Source organism: Argentina silus, assembly GCF_951799395.1.
Source record: "Argentina silus genome assembly, chromosome: 4".
In the NCBI taxonomy this organism is placed as follows: domain Eukaryota; kingdom Metazoa; phylum Chordata; class Actinopteri; order Argentiniformes; family Argentinidae; genus Argentina; species Argentina silus.
This window is the reverse complement of record NC_139658.1, coordinates 13,586,536-13,606,749: the sequence shown is the minus strand read 5'-3', so window position 1 is coordinate 13,606,749 and position 20,214 is coordinate 13,586,536. Positions and strand designations below refer to the sequence as shown.

The window sequence follows — 20,214 nt, the reverse complement described above, 5'->3', positions numbered from 1 at the left end:
CCCACTCACAGGTTGCTCTTATTTGTCAATAAACCTATGAGTCCAACAACCCAGCCTTCTCCATCAGCCCAGTTGAAGTGAGCTTAAGTTATCTCCATTACAGTCCATATATATATATACCCTTCATCCTCCTAAGCCATTATTAAGGAGGGAGTGGGTAGTATAGGCAAACACCCACATATCTGTGAAGTTTGACTAAATGGCCTTTTAACAAAGCTATTACTATGACACTCCCTCCGGCTGGGAGGAAAAAAACTCATTAGACGGCCATAAATGAATATCAAATCAAAGAAAGTGCCCCGAGGAGGTTTCCCCATGACTTCAACCGCCACATAGCACAGTCCTGAGGTAGGGCCTCTGGCGTTGTCTTCTCCTCGACATTTAGAAGAGTTCACGCTTTCCACAGCCCTTCGTCCTCCATTTCTAACGGTTTACACGTCTGGCGCTTAGCTCTCTAATGTCAACACGCGTGTGAACATAAATAGCACGCAACGTGATGTCTGAGAAGGAGTGACTGACACCTTCACACACTTGGTAAATCTTGTTTCCTGAAGTGAAGGAGTGTGTTATAATCGTCTGTCTGCCTGTTCCATTGCCTCTGGCTGCTGTAGAGAACTGAAGCGTTGGAGTAGGTTTGTAAAGAATGACTTCGGATTACCTATTTTTAATCATTGGAATATGTCACTACTATTTATTCATTGGAATATGTGATTATCTGTCACTACTTCAACGTTGCATCAGCTTGTCTCTGATGGTGCTTTTCCACCGTCACGTTTGGCACAGGTGCTTGCCCCAAAGCCTCAGACTTTTGTGTTTCCATCTCTGAGAAAAGCCCAAGAGGGCCATGGTCCCAAGGTCCTACCCTGACCTGGGACCTTGAGGAGATTTTGGGGACTTGGGCGTGGTCTGAGGGTAGGTGTGCGATGTGTACTGCCCTTCCATTGTTTGGCTAGGCTAGTCTATGGCACTGCTACTTATGTTACAAAAGCATGAAAAGATGATATAAACATTATAACATTACAAAAGCATTTTTAGTATATGCACTATTAAGGGTAGGCACCTATTTTATTTAATGAGAAATGTGACATCAGCTAGCTCATCAGCTGGCTAACTGAATAATCTACTGGTATTGGTATGCTAGTTTTCGTGTACATTTCCAAACTAAATAAATGCCTCACATTCAACCACACAACTCCTTTGCTAGTTTCAAAGTCATGTTCCTAAAATATTTGCCGGAGAAAAACATGAAAATGATTGTTTCAGTAAAGAGTAGTCTTGCAGGTTTAAGGGTGAAACTTGCTGGGAAACACACTGACAGTTTCTGACAACGTCGATAGTTTGCTCTTCCCTGCACTCCCCAAATCCTCAGAATCACCCTGTGTGGTGGAAACATAATGCACCAAAAAGAACACCAGTGCTTGGGCCCAGAAAAAGTCTGGAGTGGGACCCGGTCTCGAGTGGAAAAGCACCATATGTTGTCTAATATGCTTTCAAAACCTAAGCAATGTTATTTCTGTTGGAACATGGATTATCAGTGTGTGTGTGTGTGTGTGTGTGTGTGTGTGTGTGTGTGTGTGTGTGTGTGTGTGTGTGTGTGTGTGTGTGTGTGTGTGTGTGTGTGTGTGTGTGTGTGTCTCCTCCCCTAGTGCCCGGGTCCGTTCCGATGGAGTCCATTCAGACTGGTCCGTACGAGGAGAAGATCTTTATGCAGTGGAAGGCTCCAAACGAGACCAACGGTGTCATTACGCTGTATGAGGTGAGTGACATTATACTGCTAGTGTCATCAAGTGACATCACACAGCTGAGTGACATCACACAGCAGCTCACCAGCACCATCATGATGGTATTCGAGCAAACAGAATTTCTAACCTCACCTGACATGTCTTACTCCTACTGCACTAGGCTCCGAAGTCATTTTCTTTAAGGAATACATAAATGTAAGACTCCATCCTTCATGAAACATCTCAAAAGATAGCGGAGGTGTAAAGCTTGTGGTCTTAGCAGATGTACTCTGACAGAAGAGGAACGGTTGGTTTGCAGATTACCAGATTTGCATTTCATTTCCCTGAGTCTCAATGAAGTGGCACTGGCAAGACTTGAGAAGGTGTTAGACAGCTGCAGAGAGAGAGAGCAAAAGAGAAAGAGAGAGAAAGAGTGAGGGAGCGAAGCTTAGGGATAGAGCACCATTACAGACTGAGTTCTCTCTGTGAACTATTGTTGAGAGGTAAACTGTTACTCACCTTGAACTAGAATCTATCAGACTCGGTCTTATGCACTAATGAATTATTGATCTTTCTTTATTTTTCTTTCTCTTTGAAATTGAGAAAATTAAGTTCCAACATCAAATCCAAGGCTTGTAGATCCATTAGATGTGTGTCTGTGTGTTATGCAAGGCGCGGGAGGAACAAAAGCCTTACATTTGATTTGATGGACCTGAAATTCAGGCCCGCCGTGTACATCATTGTACAGGTAGCTTTTGTTTCCAGCCGTGTCATTAATATGAAATTAGTCTGTGCCATCTCCTCCATAACCGGATTGACAGAATTTGTTAAACATATTGAGTCCAGTAACAATGTGTTCCTATTTGCTATAATTGCTATAATTACCCCTATTGATTGGATTAAAAGCCTCCGGTGGCATCATCAGAGAGATCTGAGGATCCAGGAGCCTCTTCTCTCGCTTTCAGGCTACGGGTAAATTAGACCACGGACAATGTCCTGTAGACAGGAGAACAGAGGAGAAGAGGTGAGGGGGCGGGGGAGGACAGGGTGCGAGGAGAAGAGCGGGGATGGATGCATGAAGGTGGGGGTGGATGGGGGACACAGGTGAAGAACTCTGTTGTGATAAACAACATACTAACATGAATAGAGACTTGACATTGTTCATAGAGGCCTCTGGCGGTGTTGCATGGACAAATAAGCAGGATTCACGCTTAGAGGTGAAAGCGGACTTGATGTCTGTCATGGTACATCCAACCCTGATCCTACCCCCTGCAACTCTTCCCCAGATGGTTGCTGTAAAAGAAAAAATGCTCTCAATCAACTTGCCTGGTAAACTAAGGGTTAAATTAATACATCAAAGGTGTTGAACAAGGCAAAACATTACATGTTTTGAATGCTTAATCATATTCTAAAGATATTGCCACAAATTTTACAATCCAAATACTTATAGGAGAGAATGACTTGGGATGTTCTTCCTCACACGGCACATGACAAAAAATATGTCAGTCCTTGGGCTCTCTAGTGGCAGTAATGGAAAAAAATATGGTAAATAAATTAAAGATGCTTGAAAGACTTGATACTCCTCTTGTACACCCACAGCACTCTAATATTGACACTCTAATATTGACACACCTGATATGGACCTTGCCCTTGTCAGTCCCATGCTAATTCCCTTATCAAACAAAAGACGCTATATTGATTAAGCTGTGATTCCCAGTGGTGTGAGTTAGCCTCCAGCTAGCTGTGATCCCTAGTGTGTTATAGTAGCTAATGCCTTGAACACAGAGACTGCATCAAAACTGCAGACATGCAGTATTGTTTTACCCCTGCACACATTGTTATAGTGATGCAGAGTTTAAGCTGGGTGGTTTGCACTTTGTCATTCAAACAACTGGTTAGCTGCATCTAAAAGTAAAAAACAGGGTTTGAATAAAAGCTAACATTGTTCAGTGTTGTTGTGGTGTTAGCAGTTAGCATAGAATATCACAAAGTAACTTTTAAACGTGTCTGGCATGCAAAGCAGATGCAGAATTTCATCGTTAGCACAGATCCCCATTCAAAAGCAATGGACTGCAACCGCATGCTGCAGTCTGTGTGTACTAGGCTTGATACACTACTGCTAGCAGTTATCTCTACAGACCTTAGCCTCCTGCTAGCTGTGATCTAGCTTAATTTCCTCTTGCTGCTGTAGCTGTGATCTCAGTAAGGAAGCTAGCCTCCTGCTAGCCAAGATGCCCAGTGTTGTTCGCCATGCAGCCTCCTGCTAGCTGGGATTGCTAACTAACCTAATCAAACACTAATCAATCAGAGCGCAGCGTGAGCTGTAATCTACACTAGTAGCATCATCTCCCAATGATTGATCGATGGACACAGACACAGATGTTATCACATGGGGACTCAAAGTGAAGAGGCTAACCTATAGCCTCCTTGGGCTGTCATGATATCAATCATGATAAGCAATCATAAGCCACATCCAAATCTAACTTTACTTTAAAGGGGCTCTTCACCACTTTTTAACACTATATTCATTATATCTTTTCTATATATATTCATTATATCTAGCACTATATAGGACCAGTACATAATATGAAAACAGTGATTTTCTAAGAAAATTACTCCTATGATGTCATCAGGGGTAATTAAAGTTTATGCCAGTGGGTGTTTGGCACTGTGGTTTTGTTCATTAATTTTTTTCCCTGATGACATTAAAAGGGGTCATTTCCTTATTATTATCTTTTTTATTACAGAAACTAGAAAACCACGCTTATAGTGCTGGAGATAATGAAAAAAAGTGGTGAAGTGCCCCTTTAACATTAACTCTACTTTGTAGCACATAGCAATACATTTGCTGTCAAGTTAGTTGACATGCACAAACACTCTCTCTCACAAACACACACACACACACACACACACACACACACACACACACACACACACACACTCGCACACACACACACACACACACACACACACACACACACACACACACACACACACACACACATGCACACACACACACACACATACAAAAACACCAGTGCTGATTAATATCTGAGTACTAAACAGGGTCTCCCGCTGTGAGGCACATCACCGACGCCAGGTCTGAGCTGTGTTCAGCATGAGAATGCTGCCTTTTGATCCACTGTTGATTCATGGGAACAGCATCTCACTCACACACACACACACACACACACACACACACGCACACACACAAACGCACACACACAAACGCACACAACCCTCCACACAGCTCTTTACCAAACAACTTTGTACTATCCTGTCATCAAGGCTTTTCAGAAATTAATTGCCTTTGCTAGCAAAAAAAGAAAGACGGAAGAATAGAATACACGGCACGCACACACCTACAATGGTTCTGCATTAATCAACGCTGAAGTCTGTTTGGGTGCGGTTTTTTACTTTTCATCCTGCTTTATCTGTATGCAAATGCAATATTGTAAATACTTGAGCACCTCAACTCTTTTTGTACGTCCTTGATCTTTGTGTTCAATTTTATGCTTTGTTTTTTTTGTTTTTTTTAATATATATTTTTAGGGCATTTCTGCTTTATTGGGATAGAGATAGTAGAGATTGACAGGAAGGATGGGGGAGAGAGAGGAGGGATGACATGCAGGATATGTGGATGGCCGGAATCAAACCAGGGACCTTGGTTAATTAATTAATGAATATATGCTATTAGTGTGCTACGCCACTGAGCGCCCCCAGGCTATGCTTTGTTGAGGTGTTTTGATGACACATTCCCATTCCAGTTCTAGATAGTCTTTCAAATGTTTTTCTGTAGACAGTAAAAGCTCATAGTTTGTCCTGTGTGTCTCCAGAGGTAGATAATGTACTCCAGTAAGGGTCACTTTTCAACCATCACTCTTGGACTCCGAAGGAGTGCATTGACCGGTGTCTTCTTACTCTCTCTCCCTCTCTCTCCCCCCCCCCCCACACACACACACACACACACAGTTGACTAGTGTGTTACTCTCCCTCCCTCACACACACACAGTTGCGTAGTAGAGTGTCACAGTAATCTCAGAACTCAGAATCTAATCTTGCAACTATGGAGAGTTGGATTTAGCGAGACTACTCTCACAGTAGAGTGTTCTCTCTTACACACACACACACACACACACACACACACACACACACACAGAGTGGTGGTATATACCTGAGGAGCGGAGGGGGTTGAATAAGGAGCTGTCGTGGGTGTGCTGATGTATTAGAGCAGGTTAGCGGTTAACGAAGATAAACCGCCACAATGGCCCTGGAGAGACGGAGAGACGGAGAAATAGAGGCAGCTGCATTGCCGGCCGTGTCTGTGTCCCTGCATTGTTTTTCACGTCAATAATGGGCCAAATTGAGTGCCGGCTCTCGTGGCGTTGTGACAGCTCCTCCCTGTCTGGTCTGTAGGGATGCGTCAGTGACTGTGTTTTGTTTTGGGAGGGATACAGCGGCAGGTAAACACATGTAAATGCCATTTACTAACCTTTCCGTTAAGGCTATCAGACTTCTGTAATGATTTCTAGCAGTATCATGCGTTAACCTGCGTTTTTTCTTCTTTTTTTTGTTACCCCTGCTATACAGTGTATGCTTGTAGGGATGTGTATGAAGCAGAGGTGGAGGGTACACTCTGGTTAGTCAGGTCAGTCAGGTCACCCATCCAGAACAACTCTGAGAGATACAATTAGTGGTTGAGTTTTAGTTGGAATGTTTGGCAATGTTTTTTAGTTTTTTTTAATTAGTAGAGCTAGGACTGTGGCAGATGTACGAGTATGTTCTGGGGGTGCCCGAGGCCATCCACCTAGTCAACAAACAATTGACCCTGGGCGAGATTTAAAAACAGAAACCTCCCACAATTACACACGCTAATTGCCAACTGCAGTCTTTATATTTATTTGAAACTATTCATTGCATCTGCACTGGTCATTTGATTTAATTTATCTCATGTCTTTCAATGACAACTGAAATGTCCCTGAAACTAACTGGGGATAAATGAAGTTTCACTGTATAATGTCTTATCGTCTTTGATCTTCTATCATATATATATATATGATTGTAAATTATGTGTATGCAGGACTTATAAAAGAGACCTTGGTCTCAGTGGCACTCCCTGATAAAATAACATATATATATATAAGGTTAAATAACATATATATATAAGGTTAAATAACATGTCGTAATGACAGGACTAGTGGTTGGGTGATGCTCTAAGGATAGCAATAGAGAGGGATAACAATATTGGGTTTGACAAAATACTTGAACTCTTGAACTCTAAAAAACAAAATACTTGAACTCTTGAACTCTAAAAAACAAAATACTTGAACTCTTGAACTCTCCCCTGTCTATGTATATGCGTTTAGTCTTTCTCGCTAACAGGTCACTACCCTAATACGGACCTAGTAACATAACTAATGGACAAAAGTAACAAAAACACAGTTCATTGTCACTGCGTATGCTGTAGCAGCCATCCCTTGGCAGCTCCTGTCTGGATGTATATGACTCCATTTGTATACTCCTTCTGACAGCAGAGGCATCACATGACAACGCTGTAGAACTCTACTGTACTCCACATATACAAACACTATCATGCTGTGCTCAAATCCACACAGAGACTCCCTTTGTAGTCTCTTGTCACGATGGGAGGAACTCTCAGAGGACACCAGCCTCAATACACTCCTCTCCCTGGCTCTTAAATCTGATGTAAATATTTTCCAGCGCTCTCTTTACACACACACACACACACACATCTTGGGTAGTCACAGCTTAAAAGCTTGGATGCGCCCTTCAACAGCAGTGTGTGTGTGTGTGTGTGTGTGTGTGTATGTGTGTTTTTAAGCCTACATCCAACTGTGCCCCTTGCGTGCCAGCCCAGTCGACCTTGCACACTTCCCAACAACATGGGAGACAAATGGACGGTATACTCCAGCAGCCACTTTACACTCGCTCCACTCAATTAAAAGCCTGTCCGGCCTTTAACTGGTGTCCACTAATGGGTTGAGTGGAGTGGATTAGCTACCTTGCCCTGAGCCCCCGAGCTTGGCAGCCTATGTCCTCTGCCCCGCGACCAAGCACAGCTCCCCTCCTAACAGCCAGCACAGGCGCACACACAAACACACACACACACACACACACACACACACACACACACACAGACACACACACAATTGAAATCTATAATTTCATCCTCACGTCAGCTTTTAATTTGCAACATAGCATGTTGATTCGTATCAGCGCTGAAAAGGGGGCCATACAAGATGTGTGAATGGATATGAATGTGTAATGGAAGGCCATTGATAGCTTTTGAAAAGCTGGCCCCCGTTTTTTTGTCCCGCTCGTAGAAGAATTTCTATATCGATAAAACGATCGAGGCCATTGTTATGAGGGCATCATTGAGAGCTTAAAAAAAGAAAAAAGAAGAAGATTGCAGGTTTTTTAGAATCAGAAATATGACTGAACTGTTGCAGCTGTTCTCCAGTGTGCTTATCTTAATGGAACAATAGAACATACTCTATTTGTGATGATGGGAGGCCCATCTCAATCTGAAGGGCAAACCGTATTTGCGTTTTATTCTTATCCGACATCTGCATCTGTACAGTTTGAAGAGATGAGGACGCGTCAAGGAACACTTTGGCCCAGTTGAAGCTAAACACCGTCACTAACTGTTACTTCAACTTTTGGTTCTGCTTTATCTTCTCTCTCGTCAGAAAGACACACTAGTCTCTGTCCTTTAGTTGTATTTATAAGCGGAGTTGTTTGGTACAGCGTCCCTATCTGGCATCCATCTCCCAGCTCAGGTGTGAGTTATCCCCGTCCATTAACCGCAGAGCAATGCTGCAGCTGGAGCACGTCTGCGGTTTCATTAGGGAGTAAAATAACCTGTGTTTTATGGGGCCTTTCCACTGTGTATATCAACCAAGGAAAAGGAGAGTCGTCCAATTTTCATGCCCAAACTAAGGCCAAAAAATGATTTTGGGATAATATTTTACAAGTCTGAGTTAGACTTCTCCATGAATAAATATTGATTTCTGGTGTTTTATTATGAGCGAAGTAGTCTTGCTGCAGATCTGGGTGCTATTAAATGGTGCCTGCTGAAATTGATCACTGCCTCAGTCTGTTGTGTTGCTCCTGCTGTAGAGAAAGTCTACCATAAATATACTACTAGAAGAACTTTTTTTACCTGACATTTATATTAAAAGTCAGGTCTGGTCGCAGTGATAGACCCTCCATGGCAGTCAGGATAGGCTATTGAAACACCATATTGAGGATAGATTTATCTCTTCCACCCCTTGTTGCATTGAATGGTGGATGTTTGATGTGTATTTTCCATTTTCATGTATATTTCTGGTCAATTCCCAACGCTTGTCATCTCAAACTATCATAATTTCGTGTGCAGCAGCATCATAGCTATCAATAGCAAGGTCTGTGTTTACTTCCAAAAAGACTCATACCATGTTAAATTACGTTAGACAAGTTTTTGCACTCTTTTGACCCTGTTTTGACCCTGCTCTAGTATGCCATATACTATACTACACTCACTGAACACTTTATTAGGAACACCTGTAAACCTTCTCATGGTGGAGGTGGTGGAATGGTGTGGGGAATGTTTTCTTGGCACATTTTGGGCCCGTTAATGCCAATCAATCATCGCTTGAATGCCACAGCCTATTTGAGTGTTGTTGCTGACCATGTGCATCCCTTCATGGCCACAATTTACCCATCTTCTAATGGCTACTTCCAGCATGATAATGCACCATGTCACAAAGCAAAAGTCATCTCAAACTGGTTTCATGAACATGACAATGAGTTCAGTGTTCTTCAGTGGCCTTCCCAGTCACCGGATCTGAATCCAATAGAACACCTTTAGGATGTGGTAGAACGGGAGATTCACAGCTAGAAAGTGCACCTGAAAAATCTGCAGGAATTGCGTGATGCAATCATGTCATCATGGACCAGAATCTCAAAGGAATGTTTCCAACATCTTGTGGAATCAATGCCACAAAGAATTGAGGCTGTTTTGAGAGCAAAGGGGGGCCCTACCCAGTATTAATATAGTATTCCTAATAAAGTGTTCGGTGAGTGTATGTTTCTCTTTCCAGAGACCAGCACTGGACCTCGCATAAGAGGGGAATCGTGGGAGGGATTGACTGAAATGGGCAGTTTGGGACATCAGGACTGATCAGGGCATTTAAAGCAAGATGACTTGACTCATAGATCGTTTTAAAACGCAATTTTTTGTGAAAGTGTCTACTATTTACAAATGAATACAACAAATCCACTGGATTACAGGGTAACATTCCACTTTACAGTAAGACTAAGTTTGTTTCAGTTTCAGTTCCTTTATGACTCATTACTGAACCTCCAGAAATCCTGAAAGCTGCCAGTGGCTGGATGAGAAATTATGCAAATCAATCCAGATGAGCCTTGAGCCTTAAAAACAGCCCCCTGATGTCTGACAGCTGTTGAGGTCTGACGGCACACACACACACACACACACACACACACACACACACACACACACACACACACACACACACACACACACAGCCAGACACCCACAGCCAAGCACCCACCAAAATCACATTCCAGCATCAGACCATATTCACCTACATCTCTCTGCCCACATCTGGTAGGTGGTTTGACATTATTTCTCATCTTTGGAAACAACTCAGCCATACAGCTTTTCCCCCTCTCTTTCCCTCCTTTATTTTTCCTCTCTCTCTGTTTTTTTCTTCTTCTTTTGCTCTCAGCTAAAATTGCGTTTTAAGTGGCGGGCTTGCTTGCTTCTTTGCCTGTGGTCACTTCACGGTCTCGGGTGCTGACGACCACTCTTACCGTGACAGGCTGTGAAGCGCTTGTGGTCCGCCAGGCACCCAGCCGTCAATGCCTTTGAATCGTCAAATAGCGAGCGGAGTAGCGAGCTGTGAAACGTCACTCTAAAGTGTTTTGATTGCCCTCTACCCTGTAAGCCATCAATTTACACAAACATCAATCTCGGGATCGAGGGAGAAAAAAAATGTTGCCTCGCGTTTTGAAGTCTGTGTGTTTGTGTGTACATGGGAACGTCATCTGTATTCATCCACACACGGGACTGGTCAATATTTTGTTGTAGCGCTTTGCCGATATTTCATTACTGTTGTAACTCTCAGCAGTGTGGCTAATTGTTATGGAGCTGGAAACATGCTAGTGGGACCATGAAGAGATGACCTTATTCTTCTGGGGTCAGTGTCCCGAAAGCTTCGTACAACCTCCAAACAGCCCAGCCGCGAGATAGTAACAATTGTAAAATCCATTCTATTCTCCAATTTCACAGTATGATTAGTGATATATATGGGGGTGATCAAGCCAATTAGTGTCATGAAACGATTACTGATTGGGATGTCATTCATAGTGAAGGATAGTGCAGCAGTAGGTACTAGAATAATGCTGTCAGATTACATTTAAATTCAAATTCAGTTTATTAACCATTGGTAATCAAGATTCTTCTATTGCATACTAATTAACGTACACAAAACAAACATGTAAATGGAGAGGACCCAACATACTGTAACAAATATCAGCCCCACTCTCACATCTGATTTCACACCTCAATACATATTATCCATGTTATTATTGTTGTTATCAGTATTTCTATTCCTACGATTATCATTACCATTACCCCTGCTTTGGCAATATTTACACAAATGTACAGTATGTCATACCAATAAAGATATTTGAATTGAATTGAATTAAATGTGATTTCCTTTGTTGTCCCCTTGTTCCAGATCACCTACAAGGCTCTGAGCTCCCTGGACCCCAGCGCAGACCTGACAACCCAGCGCGGCCGCGTGTTCAAACTATGCAACGAGACCCACCACCTGTTCGTTGGGTTGTACCCGGGAACCACCTATGTCTTCACCCTCAAAGCCAGTACCAACAAAGGGTTCGGCCCACCCGTCACCACCCGCATCGCCACCAAGATAGCAGGTACAAACTCCAACTGAGCCTGTATGGTGTTTTACTGTTGTCTAAAGTTCATATGCATTTTTTATTTGATGTATCAAGTAAGTCCCATTGAGGTCAAAATACCTCAAAGAAGACCTGGCCAAGGAGGCAGCACAAACTACAGCAGACAAACAACGACAATACATACAAAACAAAGACAACAGTAGCCTACAAGGAAAAGTGCATAAGTAAAACACAAACTGTACATAGAAGAAGCTACAGTACTGTAGAGGGACTACAATAGAAATTATGCCACAGGGACTTAATGATGGTGAAGTACAATAAGCAGGATGAGGGTCAATTCCTTTTCAGTTTAGTCATTTCAGGATTGTAATATCGTCCTTGGAAATGCAATTGAAGATCGGATGTTAGCATCCACTACTTTTGATAACAAATACAGTGACTGAAAATGCCATTCCTGAATGCTGGCCGACTGCATAGCTCTAGTAATAGTTTTTGTAATTGTTTTTCTTCAACAAAATGACCCAGACTGAGCCAGCATATTGTCTTACATTTGTTCTTAGGATGTTGTTATATTTCCAAAATGGAACAACCTTCTCTGTGGAACAGTAACCTTTCAAATGTTTATATTGGGAAACCTGGTAGGAAATGATACATGAGATTGCATAAGAGATAGGAAGCATTGTGTATTGCTGACATGCACTGACATATTTAAGTTTCATTTAATTTTAGTCAAACATGTTCCTAGAGAGGCAACTTATTTTGATACTTTTAGCATCCATCACCTTAAAATCATAGCTTACCCTGCAGTACATTACCCCGCAGTACATTCATATCAGACCTAAGTGGAAACAGTATTTTATTTATTTTTAAGTGCTTGATTTAGCTTGCCTGGCACAAAGGAATTAACAGAATAGTTAAAAATGTGTAACCCTTGCCCACCCGGCATGCTGGGATTGTTAAATCAAGTGCACTTCAATAATCTTAGAAACATTAAATATTATTTAGGCACAGGTGTGATCTGCTGAACATATCATAACAAACAGTGAGCAATGGTTTACCAACACATAATCTCCATATATTTCAACCATGTCATTTGATGACATTCATATAAACGGTGTAACAAAAGCATAAAGACTTGGTGTTATCTCTGAAGGTGAATATTTCCCTGCTCACATTTGCCGTACAGTAGGGACCTTAACTGTCTTCTGCTGCATTGACACAACTGTCTAATCCCCTGGTTGATGTGGCATTTGTAACAGCCAGTCTGCTGCGATTCATCTAATCAAGGTTGTACCATCACTAAGATAATGAAGATTGGGGCGGACGTGACATTTGAGAGGGATAACTCTTATCATGATGTGTTAGGGTCAGGATTTTCACACCAACAAGCTGTAGTAGGGTATACAGATCTGGAAAGGTCAGTCTTTAGCAACTTCATGGACATTGTTGATTTTGATGAAGATGGTATCTCAAAGTGTGAAATATGTTAATGTATATGCTGTATCTGAATGTGTGGAATTCCCTACGATCAGAGATTATAGTAATTTTTTGTATTTCAATTATTGAGAACACATTAATGTATTGTTTGATTGGCTTATAAGACATAGGCTTATAATACACTAGCAAAAATGAAAATGGGCACTGTTTGAAGGTGCATGACACTTCAGTGAAATGTAATTCAGTAGCCTCTGAGTGGAATTGTCTGACTGTTGTCAAAACTAGCTTTAAAAGGAAGGTGAAATCCTGGTTAATGGATAGTGTGCCTCTGAGCATTCCCTCCTAGCCCAATGAAGACAAACAAATAATATGTGTATAGTGTGTATATGATATTGTTAATTTATATGACTAAGTAACCAAATTGACCTGCCATTTTAGCTTCTGTTTTTTATCTACCATTTATGCCAAACTTGCCTAATGCCATCATGAAAGAGGACCACAATGACAATGTTGTATGTGTACCTTGTTTTTTTTTAAATTAAGATTAAAATCAAGGCTCACAGGTTGTAAAATGTCTCCCCCACAGCCCCCCTGATGCCGGAGTATGAGACAGACACGCCCCTGAATGAGACGGACACCACCATCACCGTCCTGCTGAAGCCTGCCCAGTCCAGAGGAGCTCCTGTCAGGTACCACCCTATGACATCACTTCCACTTCCTGTCAACCAAAAAGTCACTGTACTGGTAGCCCCTACATAGACACAGATCTAGGATCATCTTTCCCTTTCCTAATCTCAACTTTAACTATTAGGGGGGGGGGGGGGAATACAAGCGTCCAGTGTCCAATTTAATTCTTGTCAATAACAGTTGTCTGGTTATATACAATGGTTTACTCCTATGGTATTGGACCAGGTCTCTCCTGAAAAAGAGATGTTATCTCAGTGAGACTAACCTGGATTAACAAAGGTTACATAGATAAATAAATAGATAGATATAGACATACAGTGCCCTGCATAGGTAATGGGACAGTGAAACTGGAGGGTATTTGTGTACATATTAGTAATGGGACAATTGCTTGACAGTGGTTTCTGGTTAGTTAGGTGTGTTCCAGCAAATCCAAAAACCTTCAATAAAAGATGACAATCTATATTTAACCTCATCGTAATTCTTTGTTTTCAAATGCAAACATTTGGAGTATTGAGCCAAAAGAAGAAAAAAATGCTTCACTGTCCCATCAATTACACAGGGCACTGTATTTTCTAACTCAACCCCCTCCCTTTGCTTTCCTTCCTTGTCTCCTCCTGATAGATTTATATAGCATTGGATAGGTGTGAGGAATAGGCAAAGAGCTCTAGATAGCCCTCTGACAACAAAGCTGTTATGGAGAACAGTCTGTCAATTTGTCACTAGTGTCAGTTTGACCAATTGGGTGTAAAATAACTGGATATTAAATGCTATTAATTGGTTGTTTTGTCCACTTATGAAATCAGCTGTGACACACATGACTTCACAAATAGGTCATTCACAAGAAACAGCAGTTTACACTTAATGGAACAGTTACAGTTCAACTAAAGTGTTATCCTTCCTTTTAAAAAAGAAAGAAAAAAAATAAGCCAGGTAAGCAAAGATATAACATAGAAAGTCTTTAACTTCACATGGTTCCCAGCCTTTCAGTGGTTCGCTGAAGTCCACTGTTTCTGCTAAATGAAAAAGAGAGTTATTGTTGGTCCTCTGGGTGTTTTGTGGTATTAAAAGCAGTCATTCAAATAAGTGCAATTTGTATGCAAAGGCATAAGGGGATGAAGTCCAATTTATATTGCAGCTGGCAGAGGACCACAGTTCTTTTCCGAGTTGGGGTACGCTTAGTTCCAGTTTTGAAAACACAACCTTGACAAAGCAGACATGACATGCTAACTTATGCCAATTTGTCACTACTGGCCGTTGAGTTGGAACAACAGCTTAAACGCTTTAGAAACATCAACTCACTTTATTGACATTCAGGAAAATGTGGTTAGTTGTGCGCATATTGAATTACAACATTTTAACATCCCAGGATGAAGCGATGTCAGTGCACTAACCAAATACTTCAGCTGCCCTTCCTGACAAAAAGTTTAGTTTGAAACAGAAGACATTTATGGTGTGATGGATTTTCCACTTCAGGGCCATGCTGAAATTCAAGATTCCTGATTAATGTCCATTGCCCTGGCCCTATTGGTTCCAGGAACCATCTATGACATTTGGGCCTTGTTTGCAAGCTGGTACTGTATCAAGAAACAACAAGGCCGGTGGGTGGGCTTAGTAAAACAATCCTCCATGATTGGACACTTCTGCTTGAAATATGTGTCAAATAAATCAACAACTTTTATTCATACTTGAAACATTGAATATGTGTAATTTCTTCGCTTGTCTAATTCGAGCTAGTCTGTTTATTGTTCAGGTCTGTTGGTAAATTAATGTTAGCAACAATGCTAACACTACTCGCTAGCTAGCCAAATATAGCTATAATGCTGCTGCTTAATTCAAGCAAAGGATGATATGATAATTGGAATGGTAAACATACAATTTACTTTCCCTGCTTACAATTATTTAACTTGCATTTCTATGCTTCCTTAAAATTAGCTTGCTAACTATAGAGCCTAACAGCTTCACATTCTCCCATGGTGTAGGACTGGTTCCTTTTGCTAATGGAGATCAGGGACCAACAGAACTCGTTCGTGCTGGTGGAACTCTAGTGGAACTAGATTATTATTTTCTATTTTGTTTTTGATTGAAAGTTCATTTTTAAGATGTACTCTCATACAATTAATTGGTTTTCAGATTTCACATAAACTTGGATATCAGATTTTTTCAGTGCACCAGTTACCAGTTCTATAAGCATTTCTGGAGCGCTATATATACAGTATATGGAGTACGATTGTGTTAATGTGCAGTATTAACTGCTTTAAATCTGCTTTAAATCCTTTGATAAACCCTTCACATTTGTCTGTTAAACTGTTATCAGTCCTGTACACATTTCTCAATACCCGCTGGAACCATATATACATAGAATGTATGCACTCATTGTACTGTAAGTCGCTTTGGATAAAAGCGTCTGCTAAATGGCATATGTTATGTTACTCTACAGTATGTTACCAGCTTTGCATTTTGACCAAAGTTTATATGGAACATTCACAGGTTAATGTGGGACATTATTTTAAAGATAATATATTTAAAAAATATTTATAATGGCAACATAAAAGCTCTGGAGCTTTAATGAAAATGTTTCATGTTTACCAAAAAGCTCACAGCATGCTAAAGAGCAGCAGCTGCTATTATGTCCATCCAGCAGGCCATTTGTTTTTCAGTTGTTTGGTCTCTGAAAACCATTAGTTTGAAATGGATATTTGCTGTCAGAGAAAAGAAAAGCAGGCTCCTTTGGTCATCAGTAATTATCCTTTATGAAAGAAGCCAAATAAGAGGCTAGGATAATTTGCCCTGGTCTTTCAGAGAAACATACATTTCCCTAATTGCATATAATTGCGAAGTATGTTCTTGGCTTTAGATGGACATAATTGCGAACAACTACTATGGCGTCCCTCGGTTCAAAAGAAGTCCTCATCCATTCAAGCTCAGAGTGGCAACAAAATCCTTCCTCTTATCATCACCCCCTTCTCCACTGACAGAGCCTTTCGACCAGCAATGTCTAAAAAGTGTCCCATCCTGCTTCAACCAGCCCTGCTTAAAGGTGTCCCCACTCTACAACTATGTCCCTTTTAAAGACTTCTAAAACTCCAATCAATCCCAACTAAAGACAGCCCCCCCCCCCAGCCCCCTCAGCTCTAATTTGCAAATCAGGGGGAGATTTCCCTCTGCTGGTCCCTTACAGACATGACTGCACCAAAAGTGCTGTCTACTATTTAAGAAAGACTGGAGACTGTAGATGGACATATCAAACCAAGCAATAGTTGGGTCCTTGGACAAATAAGCATTCTTTATAGATGAGGATTCCAATTAATGTTTACCCCTTTTACTGTATGTGTCCAAGTTTGAGCTCTGGTTGGCCCTCTAACAGTATCCCATGTCCCCCTGTCTCCCTTGTCCTTTAACCCCCACCCCCCTGTCCTCCCCTCAGTTCCTACCAGCTGGTGGTGAAGGAGGAGAGGAAGCAGAAGGTGCGCCGTGCAGCCGACGCCTTGGACTGTTTTTCCGTCCCTGTCAGCTTCAAGAACGCCTCCATCTTGGATTCGCCGCACTACTTTGCAGCGGAGCTCCCGCCCACCAGTCTGTCCGTGGTGCAGCCCTTCACTGTCGGGGACAACAAGACGTACAACGGCTACTGGAACCCTCCGCTCTCTTCAGCCAAGAGTTACAGCATCTACTTTCAGGCCCTTAGCAAAGCCAATGGGGTGAGTTCTCAACGTCTCACACACATCTTTTCAAGTTCTTCTATTATCCACTGTTCTAAATACAGCACAGTAGGTTAAATGGTTACATGTTTTTTTCTGTCTACGAAGAGATTCAAGCCTTTTACTCCTATTCTGCACTGTTTGGTGCCCTTAATAAGGGAAGACTACAATGGATGAGTGTAAGCATGTCCTTTCATTGGCAAAGAAAGACAAGGTTGTTTTTTGGTAGCTGTTCTTAATTTCAAACAAGGTTAAAGAGTCTACAGAGGTTGAAATATGTTTTCCAAATAGGCTGATGGTGTTGGATAATTTTCCACTGTGGTGACTTTGTTTGGTGAGGGCACCGGCTGGCGGTATTATAAGCAACGCCTCCGGAACGCTCACATTTTCCCAGAATGCAGTGCCGTGTGAGCCCGAGCTCACTGGTCATATCGGCTTCATGATTTGATTGGGTCTCAGTCAATTCAATCTGTGAGTTTCAGGCTCAGTGAGAAAACACTGCAAACAACATTAGACCATGACCCAGATAATTTGATAAGAAAGTCATGCATAAAATATGGATTTAGGTTGATAGTTTAAACCTGCTGTCAAGGATAAGGCATTTCACCTTCTCACTTGTGCTGTAATTTGTTTCTTTGCAGAAACATCGGAGGGGAGAGAGTATGGGTCTATTTTCCATTTAATTTCTAAATTCACATTTTAAGAGCTGGGAGATTTTCAGCTTTACCTTGTACATAGCTTAGCCATATTGTAGATGCTGAACTGTATGTGAGTGCATCATCAATTAAATACCAATATTATATAATTGGTATTTCCAGTTAGCCTGTACATGTTACATATGTAAATACCGACTGTAATGTAGGTTCACAACATCCACTCTATTTTAACCACACATCTTTCAGTAGACCTCGTACAGTAGCGTACATATTCCCTCCGGACCTGGGTTCAGATAGTTATGGAAATCATTTCAAATATTGTGCCGTGCTTGATTGAGATTTCCGGCACAATGGAGCCAAAGGAATAGTCTCAAAACACTGGAGGCAGGCTCAATGCTGATTCCCTCCCCACCTCTCTGTAGCCTAACACAGCCATCTGATGGAGTTGTACAGTACATGATGGCAGCACAGCTTGGATCCTTAGTTTGTTCATCAGCCTCCTTTTAAGGGGGGCATCCCTGAGATGCCCACTCTGTCATCCCTTTGCCAATTAGAAAGCGTACACATCAAATGAGCTCCAGCAGGCTGTTCCAAAGGCCCACGATGCCACCCAAGCTCTGCAACATAAAAGGCGACAAAAAGACAAGCAGACATTGCCTTGGGGAGGAGAAAACTATGTCTGGAAAAAAAGATGGAGAGAGAAAGAGAGAGAGGCGGGGGGGGCGGGGAACAGGAGGGCGGGTGAGGAGATGGAGAGCAACATAGTCTCCTAATTAAAGCGTGTACCATTAACTTCGAGTGGTTATGTTAAGGGTACGTTGTCAGGGGAAAGCATTAGCAAACATTAGCATTAGCAACAATAATTAGCAAACAAATTTTGTCCATAGCACAACTCGAACCAATGACCTAACCTACAGTTTGAAAGGCAAGCTGTCATTCACCTGCCAGTATAGTCACATAATTTGTGTGTGAATCAGGACATGCAATTGGGAATGTGTACTATCGTGTATAGGTACACGCTTCCATTAGGAGACCAGTCTGCGGAGAGAGAGGGAGAGAAGGAGAGAGAAAGACGGAGGAAGCGAGAGAGAGAGAGAGAGAGAGAGAGAGAGAGAGAGAGACGGATGGCAAGGACAGGGAAAGAGGAAAGAGGGAGTCTCTGTCTCCCAGTACACATGAGCCGCCTGCTGATTCCTCAGGCCATGCCAGAGCTGATGCCAACTGCGGGCTGGCACCATCTCTCCTGGAACTGCTAATCAGGCTGGCAACAACCCACCCTCCCCCCTCCTTCTTCAAGTCTCCCAGGCCCTTTTCTTGAGACCAAGCTACATATCCTAGTCAGCAGTGGCTAGGAGGGCAGCCATATTGTCTGCTTGTGATTTTGGCTGTTTTATATCCCCAGGGTATGGTTCTGAACCTTCTCAATTAGTGACAACAAAACAGCCATAGCACTCCCTGTGTATCCACCCTGTGGAGGGCAGAAGAGGGACAAGGGGCTTTTTGCTCTTTCCCCTAACATGTAGTAATTGTGGCTTTGAGCACAGCGAGTTACAAGAAGAAACTGTATGTTTTTGAAGTGGTCCTCAGGTGCTTTTAAAGTGGTGCAGAGCTGAAGCAAAGAGCTTCACCCTACTCTAGACTGGGGTGCGGGCGAGGAGAAATGGAAGAGAAAGAGCGCCACTTTTAGAAAAATGCCCTCCAAATGCCACCCCTCTTGACAGGTAAAAAGCTACACGTTGGCCATGCATGCACCAAATGCACCTCAATTCACTTGACTTTGAGGGCGGGAGTAGCTGGAGGAGATGGTTTTTTGTGTGACAGGGGGGTGTCAATCAGATTTGTCTCCCCTGTACTCAACCCTACAATGGGAAGAGTCATCTGTCAGCTACAAGCACTCTCTGTAAACCAAAAGTGCCCTATACCCCATTGTCCCACCTCTCCCAAGAGAGAGAGAGAGAGAGAGAGAGAGAGAGAGAGAGAGAGAGAGAGTCTGGAACGCCCCAGCTCCCACCAGTAATGATGTCAGTGTTTTTGGCCCATCGCCAGAGGCAGTTAAAAGCGGAG

At 42.2% G+C, this 20,214-nt stretch overlaps 1 protein-coding gene across 1 annotated transcript in view; it reads left to right on the top strand.

Moving 5' to 3' along the window:
• The window catches only part of ptprt (protein tyrosine phosphatase receptor type T), a gene marked incomplete at its 5' end in the record, with an annotated part of 206,912 nt that overhangs the window by 113,783 nt on the left and 72,915 nt on the right, over positions 1 to 20,214 (top strand). Inside the window, 4 exons of the mRNA XM_083668164.1 lie at positions 1,647 to 1,756; positions 11,489 to 11,690; positions 13,696 to 13,798; positions 17,221 to 17,494. Coding sequence (XP_083524290.1) covers positions 1,647 to 1,756; positions 11,489 to 11,690; positions 13,696 to 13,798; positions 17,221 to 17,494 — 689 coding nt within the window. The remainder of the gene's footprint in view (positions 1 to 1,646; positions 1,757 to 11,488; positions 11,691 to 13,695; positions 13,799 to 17,220; positions 17,495 to 20,214) is intronic.